The 26889-nt window shown below is 40.8% G+C and overlaps 1 protein-coding gene across 9 annotated transcripts; it reads right to left on the reverse strand.

Moving 5' to 3' along the window:
- Positions 1–203: 203 nt before the first annotated feature.
- Positions 204–24136, reverse strand: SLC25A51 (solute carrier family 25 member 51). 9 transcript variants are annotated; one of them, XR_009738077.1, is made up of 5 exons: positions 24047–24136; positions 20156–20280; positions 5392–8864; positions 3298–3430; positions 204–3119 (listed from the first exon to the last, which is right to left on the reverse strand). XR_009738077.1 is itself a non-coding variant. In XM_061425709.1 (3 exons), exon 3 carries the CDS (start codon positions 8821–8823, stop codon positions 7930–7932), a length of 894 nt encoding a protein of 297 aa, XP_061281693.1. In that variant the 5' UTR covers positions 8824–8864; positions 20156–20280; positions 23886–23974; the 3' UTR covers positions 5575–7929. The 9 variants fall into 9 exon arrangements, 7 of the variants coding, with proteins under 7 accessions (XP_061281693.1, XP_061281692.1, XP_061281694.1 ...); XR_009738076.1 differs by having other exon boundaries at positions 204–3430; XM_061425709.1 differs by lacking the exons at positions 204–3119; positions 3298–3430; positions 24047–24136 and adding an exon at positions 23886–23974 and having other exon boundaries at positions 5575–8864.
- Positions 24137–26889: the final 2753 nt, after the last annotated feature.

The following is a 26889-nucleotide window of genomic DNA, read 5'->3' on the forward strand; positions in this document are numbered from 1 at the left end:
GAGGGAGCTGGTGGCCACCACATCATTAGTAGGACTAGTGGGACGGTTAAGTTAGTAATATGCCATAGGTTTGTGTTCCCCTCCAGCAGGTGTTTCTATGTGGTGTCCTGATTTCATGGCAATCTAAGAATTAGTAGTATACTAAAAGAACTGAATCGAGTCTCTCAATATGTGCTGACATCAAATACTGTGACAACATCCTAATGATTTTTCTTAACATTTTATTATGAGATGTTCAAAACATACAGGAAGGTTGGAAGAATTTTACAGGGAATATATGTTTACCAAGACTCAACTGTCAACACTTTACTAAGCTTGTTATATCAATTATCCAATAGTCTATCCACCTATCAATCCATCTTTATTTTTGATGTATTTTCATGAATGAATTGCAGTTATTAACACCCATCCTTCTAAAACTCCTCAGCAATACATATTATTAACTAAAGTTCAGTATTCTTTTGTTGTAAAATGTCCATACAATGAAGTGCACAAATATTAATGGTACTTGTGCTAAATAAGTTTAGGCAAATGCATACACCTATATAACCCACACCCCTATTCAAAATATTCTTATTTACCATCACCCCAGAAAGTTCCCTCGTGTCCCTTCCCAGAGACAACCACTTTTTTTCCCTACCAGATTTCCCTGTTCTACAACTTCACATAAATGGACTCAGACATTATGTATTCCCCATGATAATTTTTAAAAGACAAATTCCTATGAAATTCAAAGTGTCTCTGAAACAGGGAGAATAGTGATAAAGACAACATCTGGGATCAGATTCTGATGCATTCACTGAGCAGGTATTATGAGAACCTCTACTCTGTAGATAAAGAGATCAGACAATCTCTGCCCTCAAGGAGTTCACACTGTCTTGCGGGGATACATCCTGGTCAGAGTCCTGGAGTTGAAACAGTCATCACGTGCCACAGAAGGAGACCTAATACAGTCTGGGAACCAGAAGGGAATCAAGGGAAATTTAACGTTGTACCTAGGAACTTGTCTCAGGCAGCCAATACTCTGTATTATCTGCAATTCTAGAATCTTGTAACTCAAAATGATTTGTCCTTAAAAGGGCAGTTTTACAGTACTGAGATGTCAGGCGTTCTGCCAAAGAAACTATAAAAGTTACAAACTGAAATTGGGCTTACTGTTGTCTCTAGTTTGAACTGATACAAACTCAGGTGCTGTATTCAGCATTGCTTCCAAATGTAAAAGCACCATGCTTTTCTGGTCCCGGACCACAAGTGGCAGAAGTTTTGAAGGGCTCCAAACAGCAACAGCAAAGCTTTACATCTTCCTGGACTTTGCCTTAGCTTTCTCAAGGCTTATCACACCCATTATATCTCCAAGTTTAGGCCCTCACTTCCTAACTCATTTTCACTCATTACCTTCAAATTTTACACACAAATTACAAATGAAAGGTACTTGGATCCCTTATATACCAACTTTGTCCTATGGCTGTTTTCTAGTGGGGAAATATGAGGGGAGCCCAAGAAAATGTGATGGTATTGAAATTTGATTAATCACTCTTCTTCCAGCAAAGTATGACAGGGATAAGCAAAGTTTGCAAACTTCTTTTATCCAAAGAGAAAGGAGAAAGCTATACACCAGGAGCCACCTATTGCTACAGATATGATGACCCTTGAAAGAAATTAGTTTCTTTTTCCTATCATTTGAAACAAAAAGTTAGCTAGCATCTCAGTCTAACTAAACGCATTCCCCTTTTTTGGTGTACTCTGTCAGGAGCAAGTCACTGCTGACTAATGACTGAAAAGAACTTAAACTGAACGTTGATGGTAAAAGGAAGAGCAACTACTGAGGTGGTCTGCTTTAAACAAGTCATGGCACTTCTATAGTAACAAAGCAGCTATCAATGACAAACTAATTTTAAGGAATACTTTCTTCTTGCCCTTCTCAGTCAGCTTGACTCAGCTGAGTTCCACAATTCACAAACAGCTGCAAGAACAGAAAAATGAAGTGCCTGTACATTGGAATCCTGACTCAAGCAGACTTGTTTCATTGGCTGGATAAAGGATAGCAGAATGTATAACCGAATCATTTTCCTATACACCTGAAACTAACACAATGCTGTAAATCGACTATATTCATATATTAAAAAAAAAAAAAAAAAGATAACTAAGCATTAAAGGTAAAGGAGGAGAGGAAAAAAATCTCAGTTTAGCACATGTATGTTATAGCCTGAAGGTTTGTGTGCCCCACCTTGTATGTGGCACTCTTGACCCCCCGATGTGATGGTATTTAGAGGGCAGCCTGCGGGGAGGATTACATTTACATGAGGTCAAGAGGTTCTCTCTCTGCCATGTGATGACACAGAAGTCTGTACACTAAGAGCCAAATCTGCCAGCACCTTGATTTTGAACTTTTCAATGTCTAGAACTGAGAAATGTCTGTTGTTTAAGCTATTTGTTGTTGTTTAGTTGCCCAGTCGTGTCCACCTCTTTTGAGAGCTCATGAACTTGTAGCCTGCCAGGCTCCTCTGTCCATGGGATTCTCCATGCAAAAATACTGGAGTAGATTGCGACTTCATTCTCCAGGGGATCTTCCCAACCCAGGGATCAAAGGCACATCTGCATTGGCAAGAGGATTCTTTACCACTGAGCCACCAGGGAAACCCCTTAAGCCATTCGGTCTATGTTATTATAGCAGCCCGAGTAGTGTTAAAATGTTTCCAACAACTTCTATGACCCATCAAGGAATGAAAGTCAGACAGGACATTCCAGATTGCTGTGATGCTGAATATTCATATGTCCCTTCACTCTCTTGATTCTTAAAAGAAGTATTTATCAGGTATCTACTAGGTGTAAAGCACTGTGCCAGGTGCTTGCAACTGTGGAAACTGATTAGATCAGAGTCTCTGCCCTGTGGAGCCGACATTTGAAAAGCTAAGTAAGTAAAGTCGCTCAGTTATGTCCAACTCTTTGCGACCCCATGAACTGTAGCCTACCAGGCTCCTCTGTCCACAGGATTTTCCAGGCAAGAGTACTGTAGGAGTGGGTTGCCCTTTCCTTTTCCAGGGGATCTTCCCGACCCAGGGATCAAACCCGGGTTCTCCAGCATTGCAGGCAGATGCTTTACCGTCTGAGCCACCAGGCTAAGGCATCAAATAATGACAATATAAATAAAATAGGTAAGTGCTATGAAAACAGCAGAGGAATATGGTACCACAAGAGTATGTAAGAGGGAGATCCGAACTGGTCCTTAAGTGTAAGCTGACAACCCCGAGAAAGTGAAATCTGAACTGAGATCTGAAGGCAATCAGCAGGACTTACTGAGTGAACCAGTACAGTGGGACTCTGCATGAACAAGGCTGGGAGACCAGAGAGTACAGAAGTCCCCATTGGCTGGGCAGGGCAGTTTTAGCTGCAGATGACAACAAGGGAGACAGGGCCTGGATCACTTGATCTAAAAAAAATACAGAAATAATAAAGAATGGACTGAAGGGAGAGGAGAACCCTGATAAATCCTATTTTATCCATTTCTACTTCAGAATCAGATACAGTTATCTGCAGAAAAAGCTCCCTACTGGAAACTAGATTCTGAAGGAAGTAAGCTGGGATCAGCCTTTGGAGACTGGGAAGTGCTGCAGCTACAGACCTCCCCAGGCCCCCCACCCCACGTCACACTGTGAGAAATGCTCTCTACTCCCCTTACTCTGCAGGCAGTTTACAATGACATTTTATCAGAAGATGTGCTGAACACCCCTTTCATCAATTCTAGAGTTCAGGATATTCACTTTTATGATAAATGTCTTTAAAAATTCTAAAACTGGAATGTTTTAGAGTAATTATTAATGTATGGCAACTGCTTCCTCATCTGGTGGTCCCTCATCAGGGAAGCTCAACTATCCCTTTGTAAGGGTCAGGGAGCGCCTTACAATGTAATGTGTAAACCAACAGTGTAGCTCATATGATTTCACAGTCTCTTAACAGAAACAAGCAAAATGAAAAGCAGATATAAAAAGCTCAGAAAGCACCCATATCCAGACCATTTAGCTTGGGAATAAGCATGACCTGAAGATACATTATTATAATACAAAGTATTAATAAGCTGAATTTACCAAGACAGTTTATACTCAGTAAGGGAAAAGTTTATTTGGAAAAATCCTTAAAAAGAAAAAAAATGCTTTGCAGTCAACCTATTTTGAAAAGAAACTTATTTTTCTTGACCAAAACTAACTAACTTTTCTTGACCAAACAAAATGGATCAATGAAGAACTGTTTTACCTACAAAGTTATGAGGTGGAGTCACTAAGAGTCAAGGTAGCATGCTAAATGTTCTACCAAGAAAAAGACTAAGAGACTAACCTACTACAGAAAGGAAAGTGCTAGTAACCATAACCCAACCACAAGAGAAGACCAAATAGAAAGGACTTAAAAAAAAAAAACAAAACTTTATTCCAAACAGAAATACCAAAAGAAGCACATTACCTCTGAAACATTTAACAGAATTTCATTTAAACTGATATAGTCACAAAACTGAAAATATCAAACAAAACCAGCTTTGTGTGCTTAACCACTTTTAATAATGAAACTTTAAAAAAGGAAACATACAGAGACTCCCCCACAATTTGGGAGCCATTTAGGCAAGCATATATTCAGTATTAGGCAAAAAGGCAGCATTAAAAACTAAAAATCCTCAAATTTAAGGAGAATGCCTATTCAAGTCTTTGATACTCATTTATAAGCACATGAGAAAACAGATTATTTTCAAAGAGTCAAGTCTGAGTGCTTACCCTGTCTTTAAATGTGATCGCCACTGCACCTTCATTTTGACTGCATACCCCTCACACGACAGTACTTCACCTACACTGAATAGTCTTGGTCAGTATGACTGGCTTACCGTGAAGGCCTCCAGGACCACCGTCGTCGTCATCTTAAGGTCTGTACTGCCTGATAACTGAGTCTCACCATGTTATCAAGCTAGGGAATTTCAGGTCTCCAAAGCTGATTATATACACACAGTTCTGTTTCATTGCACAGTTCACAATATATAGCAGGTAATTATATGTAATATTAACTGTTGAGACAAAAGCACCAACTATCTCTGACCACTAAAGAAATGAAGACACACTTGCCACCATATAGAGGTTGTGTTTACTCTGTAGTGCAGTCCTGAGGGCTCATACCACTCTAAGGGTGTTTAGTATAGACTCTATAACATATTTCTGGTGGCATCAGAATGAAGTATAGGAGGCAAGACCCGAACTGCCCTGTGCTCTGAGCCGTCTGCACCACATATGTAACAGAAAGGCCACTTTTAAAGCTTTTCAGATAAAGTCATTCGATCATTATTTGCCTTTTCAAAATTATTACCATACTAGTTCACACTGAAGGTAAAAACAATAGTTAGAATCTCTTACTTACTAATAACACATTTTGACTTCTTTTAAATTTCAGACAAAGCTGTTGGCTACCAAAAGTTCTGTTGAGTTTTCTGTCAAATTTAAGAAACTACAGGACAACACAAAACCATCCCTGGTAATGTATTTGCAGTTTGGTCTTCAAAAGCTGTAAAAAGTGACAAAGAAATCAATAAAGTGAGTTAAATTCATTAAAAAATATTTATTGTTTTTAAATGCCACGTTTGAGATAGCAGAAACCAAAGCAGCCTTCCAATTCTCACTTCACTTCTATTTCACAAAAGTGCTTTAGAATTTAGATTTCTATCACCTACATGGAGTGTATAGGCAAAAGGAAGCCCTGTAGAACTGAACGCCAGGAGAGTCAGGGCCAGGGCGTGACCCCAGGCTGACTCGCCCACCACACGCTGAGCACCCAGATATGCCCCCGAGCATGGGACACACAAGAGAACGAGAGGTTCAGGCACCACAATGCCTTTGCCACCCATCTCTGAAATTCAATCTGTTTTAAATCCTGACTGTTCCATAGGCCAAAAGATGCTACTCTCATTTGGCGTTAAATTCTTATTTTCTCAAATCCTTGCACCTGCACCTCGTTTCTAGAATAAACTGCCATTTCCAGCACAACATTCCCAAAGAGCCTCTGTAAAGCTGGCGAGCTTCATTACCACCTGGCAAACACCTGACGCCGCCCCCAACCCTTCACAGCCGGAAGGACGATGGTCCTGTCACCTGACCAGCCATCCTGCACTGAGAGGTAAACATCTTTATTGGACTATCTGTCCAGAAACTGAGTAAACTATCATTTGAGGCCCTGGATTTATTTTGGTCAGCATGTGCACATATTCACATGCAATTATCCAGAAAGATGAAAAACTGGTGATAACAGCTAGGTGCTCTGCCCATGTCAAATGCTAGAAAGCAACCTTAACTACATAATACTTACAGATGTGGATTTTTTAAAAACTGATTAACCATTTTTCTAGGGTATCTGGTATGTTTTACTAGTTATTCAATACCAACTGAAAGAACCACTTTGCTTTTTTATCTGGAAGAAAATATTTTAAAATCTGATTCCTCTGACAAGCAAATTTTTGTCTGTTAGGTAAGGGATAACTATGCTACCCAGCGATCACCAACTTCTTGAATTTAAAATATTTCAAATATCTTTATTTAAGCCTTATCCTCTTAAACTGTCTTACTATTTAAATGATAAAATGGTAAAACTGAGTTCCCAAAATGTAAAGATCCTAACAGAAGTTTCTATTTCCAAGAGTAAAATAAAAAAGACAGCTTAACACTGTGGGTGAAAGTTATCCTGAGTTTTTTCTCCTCCTTCTCTGGAACACTTAGAAACCAGAAAAAAAAAAAATCTGAGGTCCGATTAATAGACTTCCAAAATACAATGGAAGCACTCTTGTTGTTTTTTTAAAGAGAGTTTCAAGAGAATAGGATACTTGAAAATGACAAACTAATACTCAAAGGAAAAATGAAAAAAAACTTCGAAGTTCTTCACTAAGTTGGCAAAAACAATTCAAAGAAGTTGAGCTTAACAGAGCTAGATCTGAAATACAATTATAGGTTTCCCCTGCATTCCCATGAAACCTTTTGTAAGTCGAAATGGTATAAAGTGAAGAAGCAATTACTTTTTGTAAAAGCAAAAATCAACTTTTGGTTAGTGAAAATAGGTACTAATGTAGGTCTTATGTAAAAGCAAAGTGGCATAAAAGAAACTCTGGAAAAGTGGGGGATACCTGCAATATGAAACTTAATGGGATGAAACAAAATTAACAAACTTTAAGTCTCCAGATCTTTTGGCAATGAAATAAGTGAAATATAAAAATATTTTGGAAAGGTTTAAAGTCACGTTCAGAACTACAGAGAAAACTTTCAACCCTAGAAAGCAAACCTTAGATGCTTGAGTCTACCATGTCTAGACAAATAACTCAGATAATGAACATCACAAGAGGTGCTTAGTTTCAAAATGAATACAAGCAATTTATCATGAAAAGCCTACACATAATAAACTATTTTTCTTCTCTGTTCTGCTCCATTCTTCTACCATGTACATGCTTAAGTTCACAAAAACTACCCTTTGCAATTCCTCCTAAGAGCAGAGAAGCAAGAAATGGAGTAACAGAAGTAAGTTTGAGAATTCATGGGACCCTAAGAGCCTTTTCTCTGGCTGGTCATGGCCACTTATGTTTCAGTACAGAAGACTTCTGGAAAAGAGAATCATACCTTGGCTGTTTGTTTCCTTGTCAAAAGCTATGAGAGCAGCTAGTAATAAGGCAACTAGCCTAAAGGTCTCAGATAATGATTTAAAAAATCCCACCCCGCTCAAAAAAAAAAAAAAACCTTTAAATTTTCCTACTGAAACCATTTATTCTGAACTTGCTGGGGCTTAAGGAAAATAGCTTTGCCCAGAATTCACTGTGCCCTGGATATGGACACCAATTTGTATTTGGCCCATTAGAAACAAGGCCGAATTGCATCCATCTTAGGTCTATTCAGTCGACAAATGGCACTGAACCAATTTCTTTCATATAATCTTTAACAAGAACTCATAAGTTGCATTAATTATGCCCCAAGAGATGAGGGACCGATGGTAATTCAGATGGGCACCTCGGAAAAGGTTTGTCAGTTTCCTGTCCCGTTCTAGCCAGATTTTTTGGAAAACCTTGGGGAAAGACTGAAATTCCCCACCGATTTGAGACTGCATGCGAGTTTTTACAACATTAACTGGAAAAAACAAGATTCCCAACATGGCACCCAACAGGCCTCCACAGATAAAATCATTGACCAAATGAGCACTGTGAGTCGTTGCTGTAGGCAGGTGCTCCTTTATGGGACCTCGAAGGCCAAAAAAAAGGACATTGCTGAATCCGTTACGGAAGAGAACGGGCACCAAGCCTCGATAATACTCTCGAATTCCATGGCATTTCAGTGCCTTGAAAGCCTGGTAAGTGTTTGTAAATTTGTCATGATGCCTGTGGTCCTGAAGCAATGTTTGGACTCTTTCCAGTGGAGTGAAAATTGCTTCTGTTGTCCCTGCAAGGACTGCGGCCATGCTGCGGGTTGCAAACTCTGGGGTACTGACATGCTTACGGAGAAGGCAAGATAAATCCTCATATAGACCAAACATAAGTGCCAGTGTGGTTGTCTTCTGCATTAATGGGGGGAGGATTCCGCGATACAAGTTTCGAAATCCGTCCCTCCTCAACTGAAGTATCGCATCCCGGGTTTTGATTCCATACAGCTGTTGCCGAAAGAGAACCTTCTGAATGGGAAATGTGATTGCTATGTTGTTGAATGCTGCACAGCAGCCACACAGGTAATGCTTCATTTCACTAACAGTTGCAATATGAGGTGCTATATCTTGCTTTGAAGATGTTAGGATTGGGGGCCTCTTTTCATGAGCTTCTGAATCCATCATGTTGCTTAAGATCTTTCTCCGTCACAAAGGACTTTTCTAACCTACAAACAACAAAATGATAATAGGTAAACCTTTATATACAGTACTAAACATATGAAAAATTCCCCTAATCCTTCCTCCAATTTTTTGACTCTATTACATTTGGGGAGGGGGGCGGCCTGAGGCCCTTTCAGCAGTCCACGGGGTCCTCCTTTTTCCAGCTACATATCTGCGTAAAGCTGGATTTTCTGCATATACTTCAACTAAATCAATTTACCACAACAGATCAAATGCAGAGGTAGATATGAGATGCCACTGACCTTTTAAGCCGGACATTAAAGAGACTTACAAAACTGTAAAACATATTTCTCATTAATTCTGGGGGAGGGAAAATAATTATTTTTCATGAAAACATGTTGCTTATGTTAACATGTAATGGGTTTATTGCTGTTATTCTAAAGTGAATTAATAAATATTTTAAAATTTTGTTTTTATTTCTAAGACCATGAATATTAATCCATACAAATAAAGGCTCTTTGGCTGGGGGTGGGGGGGCGGGTACCACAAAATTTTTTTAAGTTTGTAAAGGGACCAAAAAATTTGAGAACCACTGGACTAGATCATATGTAATGCCTAAACTACATAATGGTACATGCGATTATCCTTCTGAAACAGATTCAAAGGGCTCTTGTAAGTAATAAAATAACAAGACACACATTCAATCATTCTGTTTGCTAACACTTACTTAGTATCTACTGTAAACTAGGTCCTCTGCTAAGTGCTACAGATTCAAAGACAAGGAACTTGCAATCTAACAGAGGACTGCCAAGGTAGACAATCACTTCAGTGTACTACCTTCTATGATAAACATCTACTGTGGGAACACAGGTAAGGGACAGCAAGTATATACTTTGTGAAGTGGAGGCTGGGAGAACAGGGTCAAAGACAGCCTGCAGGTATATACTATACACTCTTCACATATTTAATTCTCAAAAACAACTCCATAAACATTACATTCCCAGTTTTACAAATGAAAAACCAATATCCCCTTCATCCAAGATACAGTTAGTAACTGGTGGAGCTGGCATCTTGAAGTCTGCCTCCAGAGTTTATGTTCCTGTTGTCACACCACAGATGGCAGTGACTTTGGTAGGCTGTCCTGGGACAGACTGGCTGTACCAGACCATGCTGAAAAAGATCTGAAGCCTAAATACATAGGCTTAGCCCACTGAATGGAATGAAGGCAAGGTCCTACCCCTGGAATAAATACGCTTTCTAAAAAGAGCCAGATTACTCCTTGCCCGTCATCTACAACCTAATTAAAAACAAGCAAAGGGCTTGAACAGACATTTCTCCAAAGATATACAAAATGACCAACAGACATACAAGAAGATGCTCAATATCACTTATTGTCAGAGAAATGCAAATGAAGACCTCATACTCATTAGGACAACTGCTATTAGAAAAGAAAAGAACAACTGTTTAGTGGGGATGTAAAATGGTGCAACCACTATGGAAAACAGTATGGCAGTTCTTCAAATAATTAAAAACAGAACTACCATATGATACCATCACCAATCCCACTTCTGGGCACACATCCAAAAGAATTCATCACAAGGTTTCCAAGAGATGTCTGCACATTCAAGTTCACAGAACTATTCACAGAGCCAAGAGGTGAAAGCAACCCCAGTGTCTGGATGCATAAACAAAACGTGGTATATTCGCACAAGAGAATATTATGTAGCCTTAAAAAGGAAGGAAATCCTGTTATATGCTACAACATGAATCAACTGTAAGGATAAGGGGAAATAAGCCAGTTATAAAAGGACAAATAACCACGTAATTCCACTTACACAAGTACCTAAAGTAGTCAAATTCATAGAGACGAAAAGTGGAAAGAATGATGGTTACCAGAGGCTGGGGGAGGTGGGAACAGAGTTATACTGTTCAGTAATGTGTACAGTTTCAGTTCTGCTAGATGAAAACTTCTGGAGATCTGTTTTATAACAATGTAAATACACTTAATGTAATTGAATTTATACTTAAAATTGGTTAAGATGGTAAATCTTAGGATACATTTTTTCTTTTTTTAACCACATACCTAGAAAAGAATACATATAAGGGTTTCAATTATAAGTAATTACAAGAATAAAACAGGCCACATAATAAACCATCTAGGTCTTTGACATATGACCAAAATAAAACCACCCCCCTTCCCAAACAAATTTATTGTTCTTTCCTCCCCATACCACACACATGCTGCTGTGAACTGCTAACCATTCAGGACAAAAGGTGTTAAAGAGAAATGTCATCACGTGAAGGTAGAGCAGAGTGCAGAGTGAGGCGCACAATCAGAAAGCGTATGTTCAGTTCACACGTGCAGAAGCCACAGACATGTGACAGAAAATACAGAACACACCTACACGATTCTAATTTTCCTTCTAGAAATACAGCCTAGGGAAACAGTTGTTAATAGAAGAGGTACACAAAGACTCATCTACAGGACAAGTACGACAGTGCTCTTAACAGAAATACAGAGTCAAAATTAAAATGTGGAACAGAAAGGCACGCACTGCATAGATGAAGACGTAGCCAACTGACAGGATGTCATACAGGTACTAAAAATGAAGGAGTATTTACACTTAAGGCTCAGTATATTAATTTGAATTTTTAATGGTGTTAAGTGTTGGATAGCAGCGAGTCCTTCTTTTGATCAATAAAGTATCACAGAAAAAATAAAAAATAAGGGAGAATACTTTTATTGACATGGCACAATCACGTTTTCATTAATATATTTAGATAAGAAATAGAAAGCCAAAATTAGTTTTATATTTTCTGATTTAATAATAATGCTATATTTTCCTATTCTATATTTTTCAGGTTGAATTAGCTGGAGACAGTGATAAATCTAAAGGTCTAACAAGGAGGACAAAAGGCCGACAGGGGGACGTGATAAGTTCTCAAGTGACCAAAGGCAAATTGCTGTGCCTCCTTGAGGCTGCTTCCACACGTGTAACCAGCCATGGCTGCCCACCCGCGCTCTGGGCAGAAGTCAGCTGCAGAGTACAGCAGCCAGGTCCCAGTAGTATGCTGGGGACACAGCGAGTTCTGAACTGTGTTCTTCTGTTTGCTTTATTCAGACTCGCATGATAACATTATCAAGATGTTATTTTCATTTACTTCTGTTAGGAATTCTTTCTTCTTTGCCTGCTTTTACACTGGTCTCCTCAGTCTATTAAGCGATTTTATTTTAATTCAATCAATTTATTCAACTCCTGTAACGTTCAGAGGTTAGGGATAAAAAACGACCTTGGCCTCAGGGGAGATACAACATGAAAATGACTGGATCACAGTGTGATAAATGCAACCACAGGGACGTGTACAAGGTATATGGTCCCATAGAGGAAGGGGCCATTAATTAGCTGTCCGGAGGGAAAGACAGGGTGGGCTATGACTTCTGGGCAGGGCTCTGCAAGCTGAATAGGACTCTGGTTGTACGTAAGGGTGAAGCACATTTTGGCCAAAGGCAGCACAGGCTAAAATGGAAGCCCCGTATCAAAGGAGCAGCAGGATCACATTCCTTAGGAGTATGTCTGGCTGGAGCTTACTGTGGAGGGAGATGCATGAGTGGCAGTCAGTAACACAAAAGCTGGCTAGGCCCTGCGTTACCAGAAACCCTCATGATGATACCAAGACCCTCTGATGCTATTATGGTTTGTTTTTCCCTTTCTCATGTGAAGCCAATAGAAATAAGACTATTTTCCTTAGGCATGTTATACCAAGATCTGTGTGCCCTTCTCCCAGAAGACAGACTACATTAAGAAGAAAATGTGACATCTATATGCTCTAGCCCAATGGCTGTTTGCAGTTGGAGCTGGCTTGCTATCACATTTCTATTAGAAAAGATAAACATGCCCTCAGTTGAGAAAAATTATGCCTGGAAACCACTGAAGGCCCAATGGACTGTAGCCTGCCAGGCCCCTCTGTCCATGGAATTCTCCAGGCAAGAATACTGGCATAGGCTGCCATTTCCTTCTCCAAGGAAAGCCTGCCTTAAGAAGGTAATAAAAGGAGTCAGCTCTTCTCCCTGCTGTCAGCTGGTCACACCTGTAAAAGGAGACAGCGCCAGGGCCCTAACTTCTCACTGTTCGCTCCCATCACCAGAGCAGCCACACTACCCCTGGACACCAAACACTGTGTTCACCTGAACAAACGTCACCTCTGGCAGAGGCTGGAGGACTGGGACTCATCTCTAAATGCTGCTTAGTACTATCACGATGGGGAATTAAGGGACGGTAAAAACTGTGGTTGCTGAGGGGGCTGGGAGAGGGATGGAGCAGCAGTTTAGGATTAGCAGATGCAAGCTATTATATAGAGAATGGATAAACAAGATCCTACCATATACATAGGAAATTATGTTCAATATCCTGTGATAAGCCACAATGGTAATAAATACGAAAGAGAATGTATATATACATATATAGATAATGGAATTACTTTGCTGTAGAAAATAACATTGTAAATCAACCATGCTTCAATAAAATAAACTAAAAACACAATTTAAAAAAGATATTTCTTAAGAGAAAAATAAAAGTGTAATTAATGAAATACACATATGTCCTCTCCTCCAGGCTCACTGCCCTAGCCCAGGTCCTCTTCATCTCCTGCCTGACCACTGACAAACCCTCTTTACTAGTCAGCCTGACTCTAATCACACATTCCATCTCATCCCCACCAACCTCTCCATCATTTAAAAATCCGCTAACAGCAGCAGACACCCCAGTGTTTTGAATGGTCATATAGTAGTTTATCAAATGGATATATGTAATTTATTCTATCTCCTATTCATGGTCACTGTTTATGATTTTTTTTCCTTTTAAATAATGCTGCAATGGGCAACTCTGTAACTACATGTGGTGAACTCTCACAAGTTTATCTGTAGGGTAAAATCTTTAGAATGGACTGCAGTACATTTTAATTTGAAAGCTATGCCAAATTGCCCCCAGAAACCTTACTGTGATTTACATTTCCACCAAGTGTATTCGAGTTCCCAGTTTCCCTACCATTTCCAATACCACGTATTAAACAGTAATTTCTGCCCATCTGATGGGTGAAAAAAAACTTGTCACTGAAATTTTTTGATCAAAATTGAGCATTTTTCATCTGAAGGTCATGCTTTATTGACCATCTGAATTTCTTTTACTGTAAAATTTCACATTATCCATTTTTCTGAAGGCATTTTGTTAATTTGTAAGATTTCTTCCTATCTAAGGAAAATCAATCCTAGTTACATTAGCCAAGTTGTGGCAAATACTTTCTCCAGTTTGTATCATTTTTGTGATACTGAAGTTCCTAATATTGATATGACATCTACCGATTCTGGCTTCTAGGTTTTGTGTGCTCCACAGAAGACCTTCACTATTCTTGAAGTATAAACATGGATTATAAGTAATCCACACTTCCTTCTACAACTTCTGTGGTTTTCATTTACCACTTTCATTTAAGTTCCCAGGTAAACTAGAATGTATTTTTGTCATATTCCTCACTCAAAATCTTGGAATTTCATAGAAGTTGACTTTATAAATTTAAAAAACTGTCACTTTCTCTTAAATTGAACCTTTAAAAAAAAAAACAACAAAAAACTGTACAAGGATGTGCTTTCTTCCTATTTCCTTTTTAGAAACCTTAGCAGCATTTAAAATTTTGTTCACAGATCTTGAAATTTCTCATGACCAGGTATCTTACCTTTTTAGTACCTATTATCAAAGAGTTATTTTCTTCCAATTAATTTTCTGCTCTTTGCGTATGAAACAGTTACCAGTTCCTGTGTATTAAGGTTAAAGGCGGCCAACAGCCTCTATTTCTCAGTTTTTTTTGGCGGATCTGCTCGTTTCCACTACATAAAATATCAAACAACTTTGCCTTCTCTTTATAGTATGCATCTTTCTTATGGGATTGGCATGTACTTGCTGAACAAAACTGAACTATGGTAATAGTAAACATCCCTACACTCTGACATTTGTGGGGACTCCAGTATGTGAAGCATGACGCTGGTTTGTGGTTTCAGGAACATGAAGTTCTTATCATCTGACTGTTTATAACCAAGTCCTAGCAGTTTCAAGTTTATGTGGGGAAACAAGTCATCATGATACAAAAATGTTCACTGATCAACTAGACCATGTAAAATTTGTTCCCACTCAAGTAATCTGTTTACCATCTCTCGCTGCCCATCTTCAGGACTGGGCTGCAAACATGAACTGGAGAATGTCTTCCCAGAGCTATTACGCAATTTCATCTGACAAATTACACTGTAACCCCCAACACTTCATTCCGCATTCATTCTAAGAATTAGTACATCTACAATGATAATTTAAGCCCCTGCCCCCTGCCATTTACTAGGAAATTTGTTTTCCATTAAAAATGGATTCCATTTTTCTAGCACTCTGTTCAGTCGCTCAGTCATGTTACTCCTTGCGACTCCATGGACTACAGCATGCCAGGCCTCCCTGTCCAGCACCAACTCCCGGAGCCTACTCAAACTCATGTCAGTGATGCCATCCAACCATCTCATCCTCCGCTGAACCCTTCTCCTCCAGCCTTCAGTCTGTCCCAGCATCAGGTTCCTTTCTGATCAGTCGGTTCTTCGCATCAGGTGGCCAATGTATTGCAGTTTCAGCTTCAGCATCAGTCCTTCCAATGAATATTCAGGACTGATTTCCTTTAGGATGGACTGGTTGGATCTCCCTGCAGTCCAAAGGACTCTCAAGAATCTTCTCCAACACCACAGTTCAAAAGCATCAATTCTTTGGTGCTCAGCTTCCTTTATAGTCCAACTCTCACATCCATACATGACTACTGGAAAAACCATAGCTTCAACTAGACAGACCTCTGTTGCTAAAGTAATATCTCTGCTTTTTAATATGCTGTCTAGGTTGGTCATAGCTTTTCTTTCAAGGAGCAAGCATCTTTTAATTTCATGGCTGCAGTCACCATCTGCAGTGATTTTGGAGCCCAAAAAAATAAAATCTGTCACTGTTTCTATTGTTTCCCCATCTATTTGTCATGAAATGATGGGACTGGATGCTACGATCTTAGTTTTCTGAATGCTGAGTTTTAAGCCAACTTTTCTACTCTCCTCTTCCACTTTTATCAAAAGGCTCTTTAGTCCTTCTTTGCTTTCTGCCATAAGGATGGTGTCATCTGCCTATCTGAGGTTACTGATATTTCTCCCAGCAATCTTGATTCCAGCCTATGCTTCATCTGGCCCAGCATTTCGCATGATGTACTATGCATATAGGTTAAATAAGGAGTGTGACATTATACAGCCATCACGTACTCCTTTCCTGACTTGGACCAGGTCTGTTGTTCCATATCTAGTTCTGTTGCTTCTTGACCTGTATACAGATTTCTCAAGAGGCAGGTCAGGTGGTCTGGTATTCACATTTCTGGAAGAATTTTCCACAGTTTGTAGTGATCCACACAGTCAAAGGCTTTGATGTAGTCAATAAAGCAAAAGGAGATGTTTTTCTGGAACTCTCTTCTGTTTTGATGATCCAGCGGATGTTGGTGATTTGATCTCTGGTTCCTCTGCCTTTTCTAAATCCAGCTTGAACATCTGGAAGTTCACAGTTCATGTACTGTTGAAGCCTGGCTTGGAGAATTTTGAGCATTACCTTGCTAGTGTGTGAGATGAGAGCACTTGTGCAGTAGTCGGAACATTCTTGGCATTGCCTTTCTTCAGGATTGGAATGAAAATTGACCTTTTCCAGTCCTGTGGCCACTGCTGAGTTTTCCAGATTTGCTGGCATATTGAGCGCAATACTTTCACAGCATCATCTTTTAGGATTTGAAATAACTCAACTAGAATTCCATCCGCTCCACCGGCTTTGTTCGTAGTGATGCTTCCTAAGGCCCACTTGACTTCACATTCCAGGATGTTTGGCTCTACCACAGTGGTTATCTGGATCATGAAGATATTTTTTGTATAGTTCTTCTGTGTATTCTGGCCACCCCTTCTTAATATTTTCTGCTTCTGTTAGGTCCATACCATTTCTGTCCTTTATTGTATTCATCTTTGCATGAAATGTTCCCTTGGTATCTCTAATTTTCTTGAAGAGATCTCTAGTTTTTCCCATTCTATTGTTTTCCTCTATTTCTTTGCACTTATCACTGAGGAAGGCTTTCTTATCTCCCTTGCTATTCTTTTGAACTCTGCATTTAAATGGGTATATCTTTCCTTTTCTCCTTGGCCTTTTGCTTCTCTCCTTTTCTCAGCTATTTGTAAGGCCTCCTCAGACAACCATCTTGCCTTTTGCATTTCTTTTTCTTGGGGACAGTCTTGATCACTGCCTCCTGTACAATGTCACGACCCTCTGTTCATAGTTCTTCAGGTACTCTATCAGGTCTAATCAATCCCTTCAATGTATTTGTCACTTCCACTGTATAATCGTAAAGGATCTGATTCAGGTCACACCTGAATGGTCTAGTGGTTTTCTGCCGGGAGCCGGTGAGGCATTCCACTCATGACAAAGGTCATGAGGAAGGAGGCTTGGCATACGCAAAGGCGGGATCGAGCCTCAGGAGTCCCCCTGGATATTCTCGAGCATCTACCCCCCAAAAAAACCAGAGTCTGCCTACTTTATTGCTTTGTGCTCCACCTCTGACTTTACTGGGGGCTGTCCCCCACCACCATCTCGCTCTCTCTGTCAAAGAGTTAACTTACAGCTCCAATTAATAAAGTTCCTGGGCAACTAGGAGTGTTTAAATCCAAACCCCTCAGATGGCTCTCTAACTCGCCTGACAAGTTTACTTGGACTCCTACAGCTATGCATACGATTGTTTACAGTCTCCCAGCCTCGAGAGGCACGGGAAGCTTAAGATATTCAAATAGCTTAGAGCCTCTCAGAGAGTTAGAAACTGTCAGAATAAAACGAGTAAAAGATTTCATTGATGAGCCAATGCTTGCTGCCAACTTTCCACATCCCCTGAATTGTATCCTTGAATGTGTATTAATTAATATAGTTGGTATGTAGAAAAAATAAGTAGTGGCCTTGGTGTTAGTAACTTTAGATTCTTAAGGTAATAAATTCTTTGCTTTGTTGTAAACCCATTACACATCCGCCCTATAGGAATGCAATTTTATCTTCGGAAGATGACGCCAAACCTTAAAATAATTACTCTTAGAGAAAATAAGTCTTTGTTGATAAGTCTTTGTCAAGAGTCATAAAATGTTAATAAGCCTTCTGGCCAGAAGATGATGTAAATCACCTAAACCATTTGTATATGATAAATTTGCAGGAAAGAAACCCTGGTTTTTGATAAGGATCAAAAACTGCTGACTTTGCATCCCCTATTATCCTCTATGTGTAACTTAGGGTATAAAAGCCCCTGTTGAAAATAAAGCTACGGGCCTTGCTCACCAAAGCTTGGTCTCCCCATGTCATTCTTCCCCTCAATTTCCAGCTGAGTCTCCATCTGGAGCGCGGATATCCTCTGCGACCATTTATTTGCCTGGGCTTCTAAGACCCACTCGAGAAGGTGTCTAAGGTGGGGCACCTTCCGCTATTCAAGAGGGCGCCTGCGGCCTCCATGGTCAGAGCTAACCTGGTGTCACGGGTTATATTGATTTTCCGTGTAAAACAAGCTACTCAGCTTCTTTTCTCCACTGAATTTTCCTACTGAGCTATCCTCATTCTATTACTCTTTATATCTTTGATGAATAAACAAATAAATAGTCGCCGACACCGTCTCCCCTTCGAATACTCTGGATCAGCCGGGGCTGGACCCCGGCAGTTTTCCCTACTTTCTTCGATTTAAGTCTGAATTTGGCAATAAGGAATTCATGATCTGAGCCACAGTCAGCCCCTAGTCTTGTTTTTGCTGACTGTATAGAGCTTCTCCATCTTTGGCTGCAAAGAATATAATCAATCTGATTTCGATATTGACTATCTGGTGATGTCAATGCTTAGAGTCTTCTCTTGTGTTGTTGGAAGAGGGTATTTACTATGACCAGTGTGTTCTCTTGGCAAAACTCTGTTTGCCTTTGACCTGCTTAATTTTGTATTCCAAGCGCAAATTTGCCTGTTACTCCAGGTAGCTCTTGACGTCCTACTTTTGCATTCCAGTCCCCTATAAAGAAACGGACATCTTTTTTGGGTGTTAGTTCTAGAAGGTCTTGTAGGTCTTCATAGAACCTTTCAGCTTCAGCCTCTTCAGCGTTACTGGTTGGGGCATAGACTTGGATTACTGTGATATTGAATGGTTTACCTTGGAAACGAACAGAGATCATTCTGTCGTTTTTGAGACTGCATCCAAGTACTGCATTTTGGACTCTTTTTGTTGACGATGATGGCTACTCCATTTCTTCTAAGGGATTTTTTTCCACAGTATTAGATATAATGGTCATCTGAGTTAAGATCACCCATTCCAGTCCATTTTAGTTCACTGATTCCTAAAATGTTGATGTTCACTCTTGCCATCTCCTGTTCACTCTTGCCACTTTCAATCTGCCTTGATTCATGGACCTTACATTCCAGGTTCCTATGTAATATTTCTCTTTACAGCATCAGACTTCACTTCTATTACCCATTATATCCACAACTGGGTGTTGTTTTTGCTTTGGCCACTAATAATCCATAAGGGCCTCTTAGTTTTTTCAAACATGAGAAGGGAATACACATTTATTCCTGTTTTATGATCACCTCCACCCTTTCCCACCACCACTACCCTAGGAATCTATCTTGAACTCTGGTCAGTTGCTTCCAGGAAGCTACTGAGAGGATCCTATGGACCCTGGAGACAGAGCCAGTGTAACATTTAACAGGTACAGATAATTGCCTGGGTTCAAATCCCGGTTGAACTATGTATATACTGTGTGACTTTCAGCAAGTTACTTCATGTCCCTATGGCTTAGTTTCCTTGTTTACAAAATAAGAATGCTATCTACCTCACAGGCCAGCCAATTAATTGAATAAATACATAGGAAGCACCCAGGAAAGTAATCTACAGCACAACAGATGGCTTGACAAGGATAAAGTACTATTGTTCTTTTCTGATGTATTTGTTTGGTGTATACGTTAGTGCGTTGCTTGACAATTTGTCACCCTTGCAATCCTACTTGGCCACAGTGAAATATTCCTTTAATGTACCACTACAGTTTGCTAATATTTTAAAATTTCACATCATTATTCGTAACATACTGAGCTTCCGATTTCAGTACTACCTTCATGTAAAGTTGAGATGTCAACGTTCCATTCCCTTTGTAAAAGAATTCTGTCATTTTTCCTTCTTTAAGCTGGCGAACAATTTAAATCTTATCATAATTATCTTTTTCTTGAAAGTTAAGAGAAGTCACCTGAAACGCCATCTGGGCCCGGTGTTTTGGGGGAGGGCAGCTTTACAAAGACCTTCTCGATTTCTTCCATTGTTACTGGCCTGTTAGGTTCACTTTCCAGAGTCAACTGTGATAACTGGATTTCCCTAGACAGAACAGAGAAAGTCTGATTTATTTAGTTTTATAAGGCACTTGTTATTTAAAAGAACACTTTTACTCTTGTGTGTCTACATTCCCTTTTTCTTGAGCAGGGTAGCCAGTTTACCTAATTTACATTTCTCTCATCACAGCAAAGAACCAGTTCTTAAATTTACCAATTTTACTATGTTTCAGTTTTCAAAAATTTTGTTTTTCTTCTTTATCATCTTATTTCTCCTGCTCTGGGTTTATTTTCTTCTAATTTCTTAAAGGGAATTTTCTTACTTTTATGTATTCTTTGTTTCATAATTTGAGTGTTCAAGGCTATGTATTTTGCTTTAAGCAAAACCTTTACTATTACTTTTTAAGCCATTCCATGGAGAATTTTGGTCTAATTGGTGGTTACCTTACCATCTGTATCATCTCCTGTTCTTCACCACAGTGGCTTTGATTTGGGATGACATGCACCCTTTCCAGAGTCCAGGCCTATTTAGGGTTTGTGCATCACAGCATATCTTTAATTTATGCTCAGGAGATGAGAATCTTTCTTGTGTAGGAAAGATCCTACAGGGATGAACCTTGATATCTGACAACTACCCTCCAGTCTGAAAAGGTTCAATGACAAAAACACCTTGAGGCTGACCTTCATCAGTGGGAGAACAAAGCAGCAGCAAGCAGCCAAGTTCACCAAGTCCACTGCTAAGTTTTTTGATCACAGTGGGACACTGGTCATGGATGTACACAAGCCTGAAGTAGCCAGGCTCCATAATAGTCTCGCCACAGAAAGAAAATAAAACACAGACTTTTCAAAGTGACCATCTTTCTGCCGGATCATGCTGAAATACAAAGTGAGGAGGAAAGAAACTGAGATCTTAAAATGAAGCCAGAAATGTTAAAATGTCTGTTCTGAACTTTTAGTCCATCCAGGATAAACAGGATTTTCCAGCACAGATATGAGAAGCTGCCATCTGGTATCTAGCTGGGGCCTCCTTGACCTGCTGATTGCACTATTTCGACTCTTTTTCTGGAAAAGCACTTTTGATAAAAGCTGTACAGATTTCCTCCTTTATACCAAAAGTAATTTATATAGTATTGGCATTGTGCCGTGTAGTATTTGAAGACTCAATTTTTAAACTTGTTAACCTGTTTCTGACTGTGCTAACTCCCCTTTCAACAGCTGTCTCCCTTAATTCAGGATATGATCTGCATGTATGACAGCTGTCCTTCACACACAACTTTTGCAGGTATGCATAAATCTGACTTTGGGAGAACTGGAAAAAACAACAACAGTTTTTTAATTTGTTTAAAACAGATCTTCGGTTACCTTTTGTGCTCTTAACGAATTAAAGGCGTCAACAGCATTTTTAGTTAAAGAAAATTTGTCCTATAGATGCTTGAGAAGTTTGCCAGGGCCTAGAGTTTGATAATTATTAATCGATCAGTCTTTTATATCCTTTCTTCTTATCATTTCAGCTGCCAGACATGAGTTCAAACTCTTACTAGTACTACACTTGTCAATCTAAGATTAACCAACATTTTAAAAACAACTTAGCATAGAAATACTTTATATCCATGTAATGCTTCGCTCTTCTTCAGTTTCAGGAATAACCAATGTTAAAATCAACAAAAACATCCAGATTCATGTATGTTATTTGCCATTAACACAATGACAATTTGTAAATGTAAAAAAATTTCATTTTTACATACAAAACACATAACAATCTCAATTATAAAGTCACAAGCTACAAGCTATTTAACAATATACATCCTTGATAACACAAACCAAGATACTTGTACACCTGAACAACACAATTTTGTTCACGTTCACCCTTAATGACTGGAATGGTACTTGCATTACTTTTCAAAATTTTGCAAATTAAAGTACTTCAATTAGTTTTGTCATGACTCTTTGGGTCTGTTATTAAACAAACAGAAATCTGTGGCTAATAGAAGCCAGTCATTTCTTGACTACTATACTGAATTATTTTAGGAAATCTGAAGAACATGTGTACATTTATGGTTTCAGATTTTTAAAAAATAAGCCTGGACTTAGGAAAAAGGAACATAATGAAATCTTTCCAGACTTCACAGATTTACAGCTTTCTCCCTCATTTCATCCTATACACCAGGATAGTGTGAACAGGTTCTCAATTTAGCAACAGAAGGCAGGCTAGTGTGCAGGATAGTCTTCTGTAGCAAAATTTAAAATTTTGCGTGTTTATCTAGAGTGTGAACATGACTAAATTTCTTTGCTAAACTGATCTATATATTTAAATTCTTTAACATGGATAATAATTCTTTGCAATTTATTGCAGAACTTATTTGCCATAATTTTACGTTTGCTACCTAAAACACTCAACCTATGTCAACATTAGGAAACAAAGTTAATTAAGCTGACTTTCATTAAACTCCAAGTGTCAATTAAACTTCTGCGGCAGAAGAAAACAGTGTAAAGTCTAAATGCTCACTGTAATTTACAGTCCACGGGATAAGACCGAGAAATGAGCCAGCACAAAGGTCTTTGTGCAAAAACTGGGGAGAAAGCAACTGTTATTCTCAAAGGATGTTGACTCCCACAAGTCAGCACGTCTGAGTCAGCATTCAGAACAAGATTAATCTGGATTCTAGTTCTAGTTAGGACACTATCTTGCTACTATAAATACAAAGCAATGTCTATAATTTTAAAATTCCACTTCTCTGGGCTAACTTTAATCTACCAAAGGAGAGACCAGATAAATCCACTCCCTCTTAAAGGTAACAGCTTGTGATCTTTCCCTGGGATGCACTCGAGGTGACTCCAGATCCAAAGTGCCTAACCTGTGCTCTGGAACCACTAACGGGCCCAACCAGTCCTGACACCTTTTGATTTTATGGAATTCTTTCAAAACAAGGGCACTACAGAGTTACTTTAAGGGCTTCTGTTTCACTGCTTGCAGGTGGGGATTAAGACCAGATGTGTACAGCTGAAAGGGGCAAAAAAGAAAAGCGTAAATGCAGCTGAGGCATCGACACGCTCCACCTAGATAAGCTACTAAGCTTAGTAATTGGTACAGAGATTTTCAATTAACAACAATGCCCACCCCCACTTCCCCACCATCACGGAAAAAAACCAGCCTAGTACAACGGAGTTTCTCGCAACGCGAAGCAACATGGTGTCGCAGAACAAGCATTGTTTGGCCGGGTAGCTGAACTTACTTACCGCTTCCCTGGCGTCCATTTCCCCGGTCTGTGGTTAAGGGGGAGGGGAGGGGAGTGGACGGGATCGTCCAGGCCTCTCCAGTCCCTGACATTCAACGGAACCAGAGGTCCTGGAATCCCAGGCCCCGAGATAGCAAGGGCCCTTCAGCGGTCCCAGCGTCGCTCTCCCGGGACTCAGGCAAAGCCCGGCCCCTCCCCGCCCCGCTCTCAGGGCTCGCCGGGAGGCACCTCCCCGCCCGGGGCGCGCCCAAATGAAAGCACAGCCTCCTCTGCCGAAAAGGCTCTTCCCAGCAGCCAGACGGCGCCCTCAGCCCGGAAAAGCCCGGTGGCGGGCGGCAGAGCAGGGAGCGTAGAGCTGGCCCCGGCGACTGCGGACCCCACCCGGGATGGCGCGCGCGGGAACAGCGGGACGCACCGAGGGGAGGCAGTGCGCGCGCGCGGACGGGGGTGGGCGCCGAGCAACCGAACCAGAGGGCCGGGCAGACGGCCTCCTCAGAGCCTCTTTCGTGCTTCCACTCACTCCACGCGAAGGCCGGGGGAACCCCGTGTTTTCCTTTCGCCTGCCTCCCGACTCACCCATCGCCGCGGGCGCCCGGCTTCCACGCCCGGTAGCGGCCCGCCGGCAGGTTGGTGAGCCCGCGAGCCGGCGCAGGCGCAGACCTTGACCGACCCAGAACTCTGGGCGGGGCGTGACGCGGTCGACGCCGCCGAGCCCGGTCACGTGAGGGAGACGCGGCCGCACCACTTCTTAGTAATCCCGCGGAGGGTCAGGTGATGCCGGCTAACTCCTGGCAGCGGTTCGCCGCCGCAGGGCAGGTGTAGGGTCACCCATCACACCTGTCGTCAGGCTTTGGGATTCCGCTTGCTGGAATAGCGTACCCTTGGTGTATGGTGGCCTTGCCGTGCCACAAATAGCCAACGCTTTTGCTAGTGCACAGCCTGTGGGAGGACCACTGGGAATCGACAGTTGTGGATGGCAAGCTTGCACGTGGGCCTAGGCCTTCCAAGTCCCCACCTCACTACCCTTTGTATCATTGGTTAGATTTCATCAAACGCTTGGAGTTGCCTTTTGTCAGGTACTGATACTGCAGTTCACAGAACACCTTTAGAATATACAAATATGTGTGCTCTAAGATATACAGATTATTTAAAAGCCCTGTTTCCTTCAATTTCAGACAACTTGCACGTCTTGGACTCTACTGCAGTCGGAGTTAGGAGGCCTAGGTCAAGTCATAGCGATCCTTGAGCCCCAGATCTCTGAAAAGTAATACCTGCCTTGCATGCATCCCTTGGCCTTTGTAAGAATCACTGGGAATAATGATCTGACTCTTTTTATCAACTGGAAGGCACACAGATGTGAGGGACCGAAGGAATTGGAAAGGTCAGCCTGGGAGCGAGGTCCTCTTGAGGATCATCAAATATGTGATGGCTTACCAGGTGGCTCATTGCTAAAGAATCTGCCTGCCAATGTAGGAGGTGCAAGAGACACTGGTTCCATCCCTGGGTGAGGAAGATCCCCTGGAGTAGGAAATGAAAGCACACTGCAGTATTCTTGCCTGGAAAATTCCATGGACAGAGGAGCCTGGCTGGCTACAGTCCATAGGGTCGCAAAAAAGAGTCAGACACAACTTACAGCTAAACAACAACAACATGCTCTTTACTTGGGGTTTGTCCAATAAGCAACTTCCTGGAGTGAAACCAGGTGGGTGGGTCTCCCTGTGTACTTCCCCTGAGAGCACTTTGTAGATACTGACTGCTTGAGCTGGTCTGATTAACTGCTTCTTGTGATGTGGGAGGCCGTGCTACCTAATTTCAGCCAATGCTCTGCTGAGGTACCTACTGTGTGCCACTGTGTTCTCTTGGGGGAGCTTAGAGTGCAGTGAAGGCTGTAAAAGCAAAAACTCTGAAAATTCAGAAGCATGAGGGGCCTTTCCCCTTAAGAGGGAACCAGGGATGGCGTCACAGAGGAGGAAGTCACCTAGGCCTTGGGGGATGAATGAGTGGGAATTTGGACTAGTGAGTAGGAGGTAAAATTGTAAAGGTCAGGTGGTGGGGTCTGATATTGCAAACCTTGACCGTCAGATGCAGGCACCTGGCATCTAACCAGTGTGCAGAGATAGATTTCGGGCTCCACGGATAATGACAAGGCCATTCTGTACCTTCGAATCATTAAAATCAGGCAACAGTTGGCATTTATGCCAGAATTATGTTTGCCCTGTCTTTTGTGAATTCCTATTCAGATGTATTATTTGAAAAATAAATAAATTAGGCAGGCACCCAGCGTGTTCATAGCATAAATAATTCATTTCTGATTAGAATGGAGAGGTTATTCTCCTGTGGTAGAGCCTGAAGAGGAGGCAAAAATGGAAACTAAACACACAGCTGGGTCACAACAGACTCAAAAGAGGGGGGAATCCCCTCAAAAGAGGGCAGTGTGGACAGGAACACTCAGGTCTGGAGCTAAGCCAGCTGTTTCTTTTATGCAGCGGGTCACAGCGCTGGCCTCTCCCCCACCAGCTCTTAGTTCCTTGTCAGAAACCTCCCAGGTCCTTAATTGGCTATTCTTGGACATATGAATGTTGAAGGTCAAAAACCTCTATTATCTGATTCAGGATTCATCATAAAGTTATCCTTTCATTTCTCTATTCTCATCCACCCATTGTTGTATTCTTTCTTTAGTCTCTTAAAGTATTCTCTATACCTCCAGCTTCCACAGCATCTGTCAGATAACATCCTCTAACCGAGTTTTTTTTTTTTTTCCAAGTTGCAAATACTAAGCATTTAATGGTTTTCTTTTATTTATTTGGATGGTATTTTATGTTATTTTGTCTGATGGAGAAAGTAAAAATCACTCAGTCATGTCCAACTCTTTGCAACCCCATGGACAATACAGTCCATGGAAATTTCCAGGCCAGAATACTGGAGTGGGTAGCCTTTCCCTTCTCCAGGGGATCTTCCCAAACCAGGGATCAAATTCAGGTCTCCCACATAGCAGGTGGATTCTTTACCAGCTGAGCCACAAGGGAAGCCCTAGAATACTGCCCATCTGATGGAGAAGTCATCTCTTTTTCATATTTTTTTCACTTAAATTTTTTTTTAAATTGGAGGATACCATATAACAATGCAAATCAGCTATAAATATGTATATAAACACATATATTTATAGCCTCCCTCTTGAGCCTCTTCCCCCATCCTCTTCCACCCCTCTAGGTCGTCACAGGGTGTCAGGCTAGGCCCCCTGTGTCTAACCCAGTTTTTATTATCTCAGTTTTATTATCTCACTCCTCAGCTTAAAAACTTCTAAGGGTTTTGTTTCCGCAACAAATCCAAACTCCTTCACTTGGCTCATGGGTTCTCGGTGTCCTGCCCCTTTACTATCTGTCCACCCCATCTCTAGCTTCATTCTGTGCTTCAGCGTT

The sequence above is a fragment of the Bos javanicus genome, chromosome 8 (assembly GCF_032452875.1).
Source record: "Bos javanicus breed banteng chromosome 8, ARS-OSU_banteng_1.0, whole genome shotgun sequence".
Classification (NCBI taxonomy): domain Eukaryota; kingdom Metazoa; phylum Chordata; class Mammalia; order Artiodactyla; family Bovidae; genus Bos; species Bos javanicus.

Bases quoted from the DNA above. Each gene is read 5' to 3' on its own strand.
- SLC25A51 (XM_061425711.1), bottom strand. From the start codon at position 8,823: ATGATGGATTCAGAAGCTCATGAAAAGAGGCCCCCAATCCTAACATCT.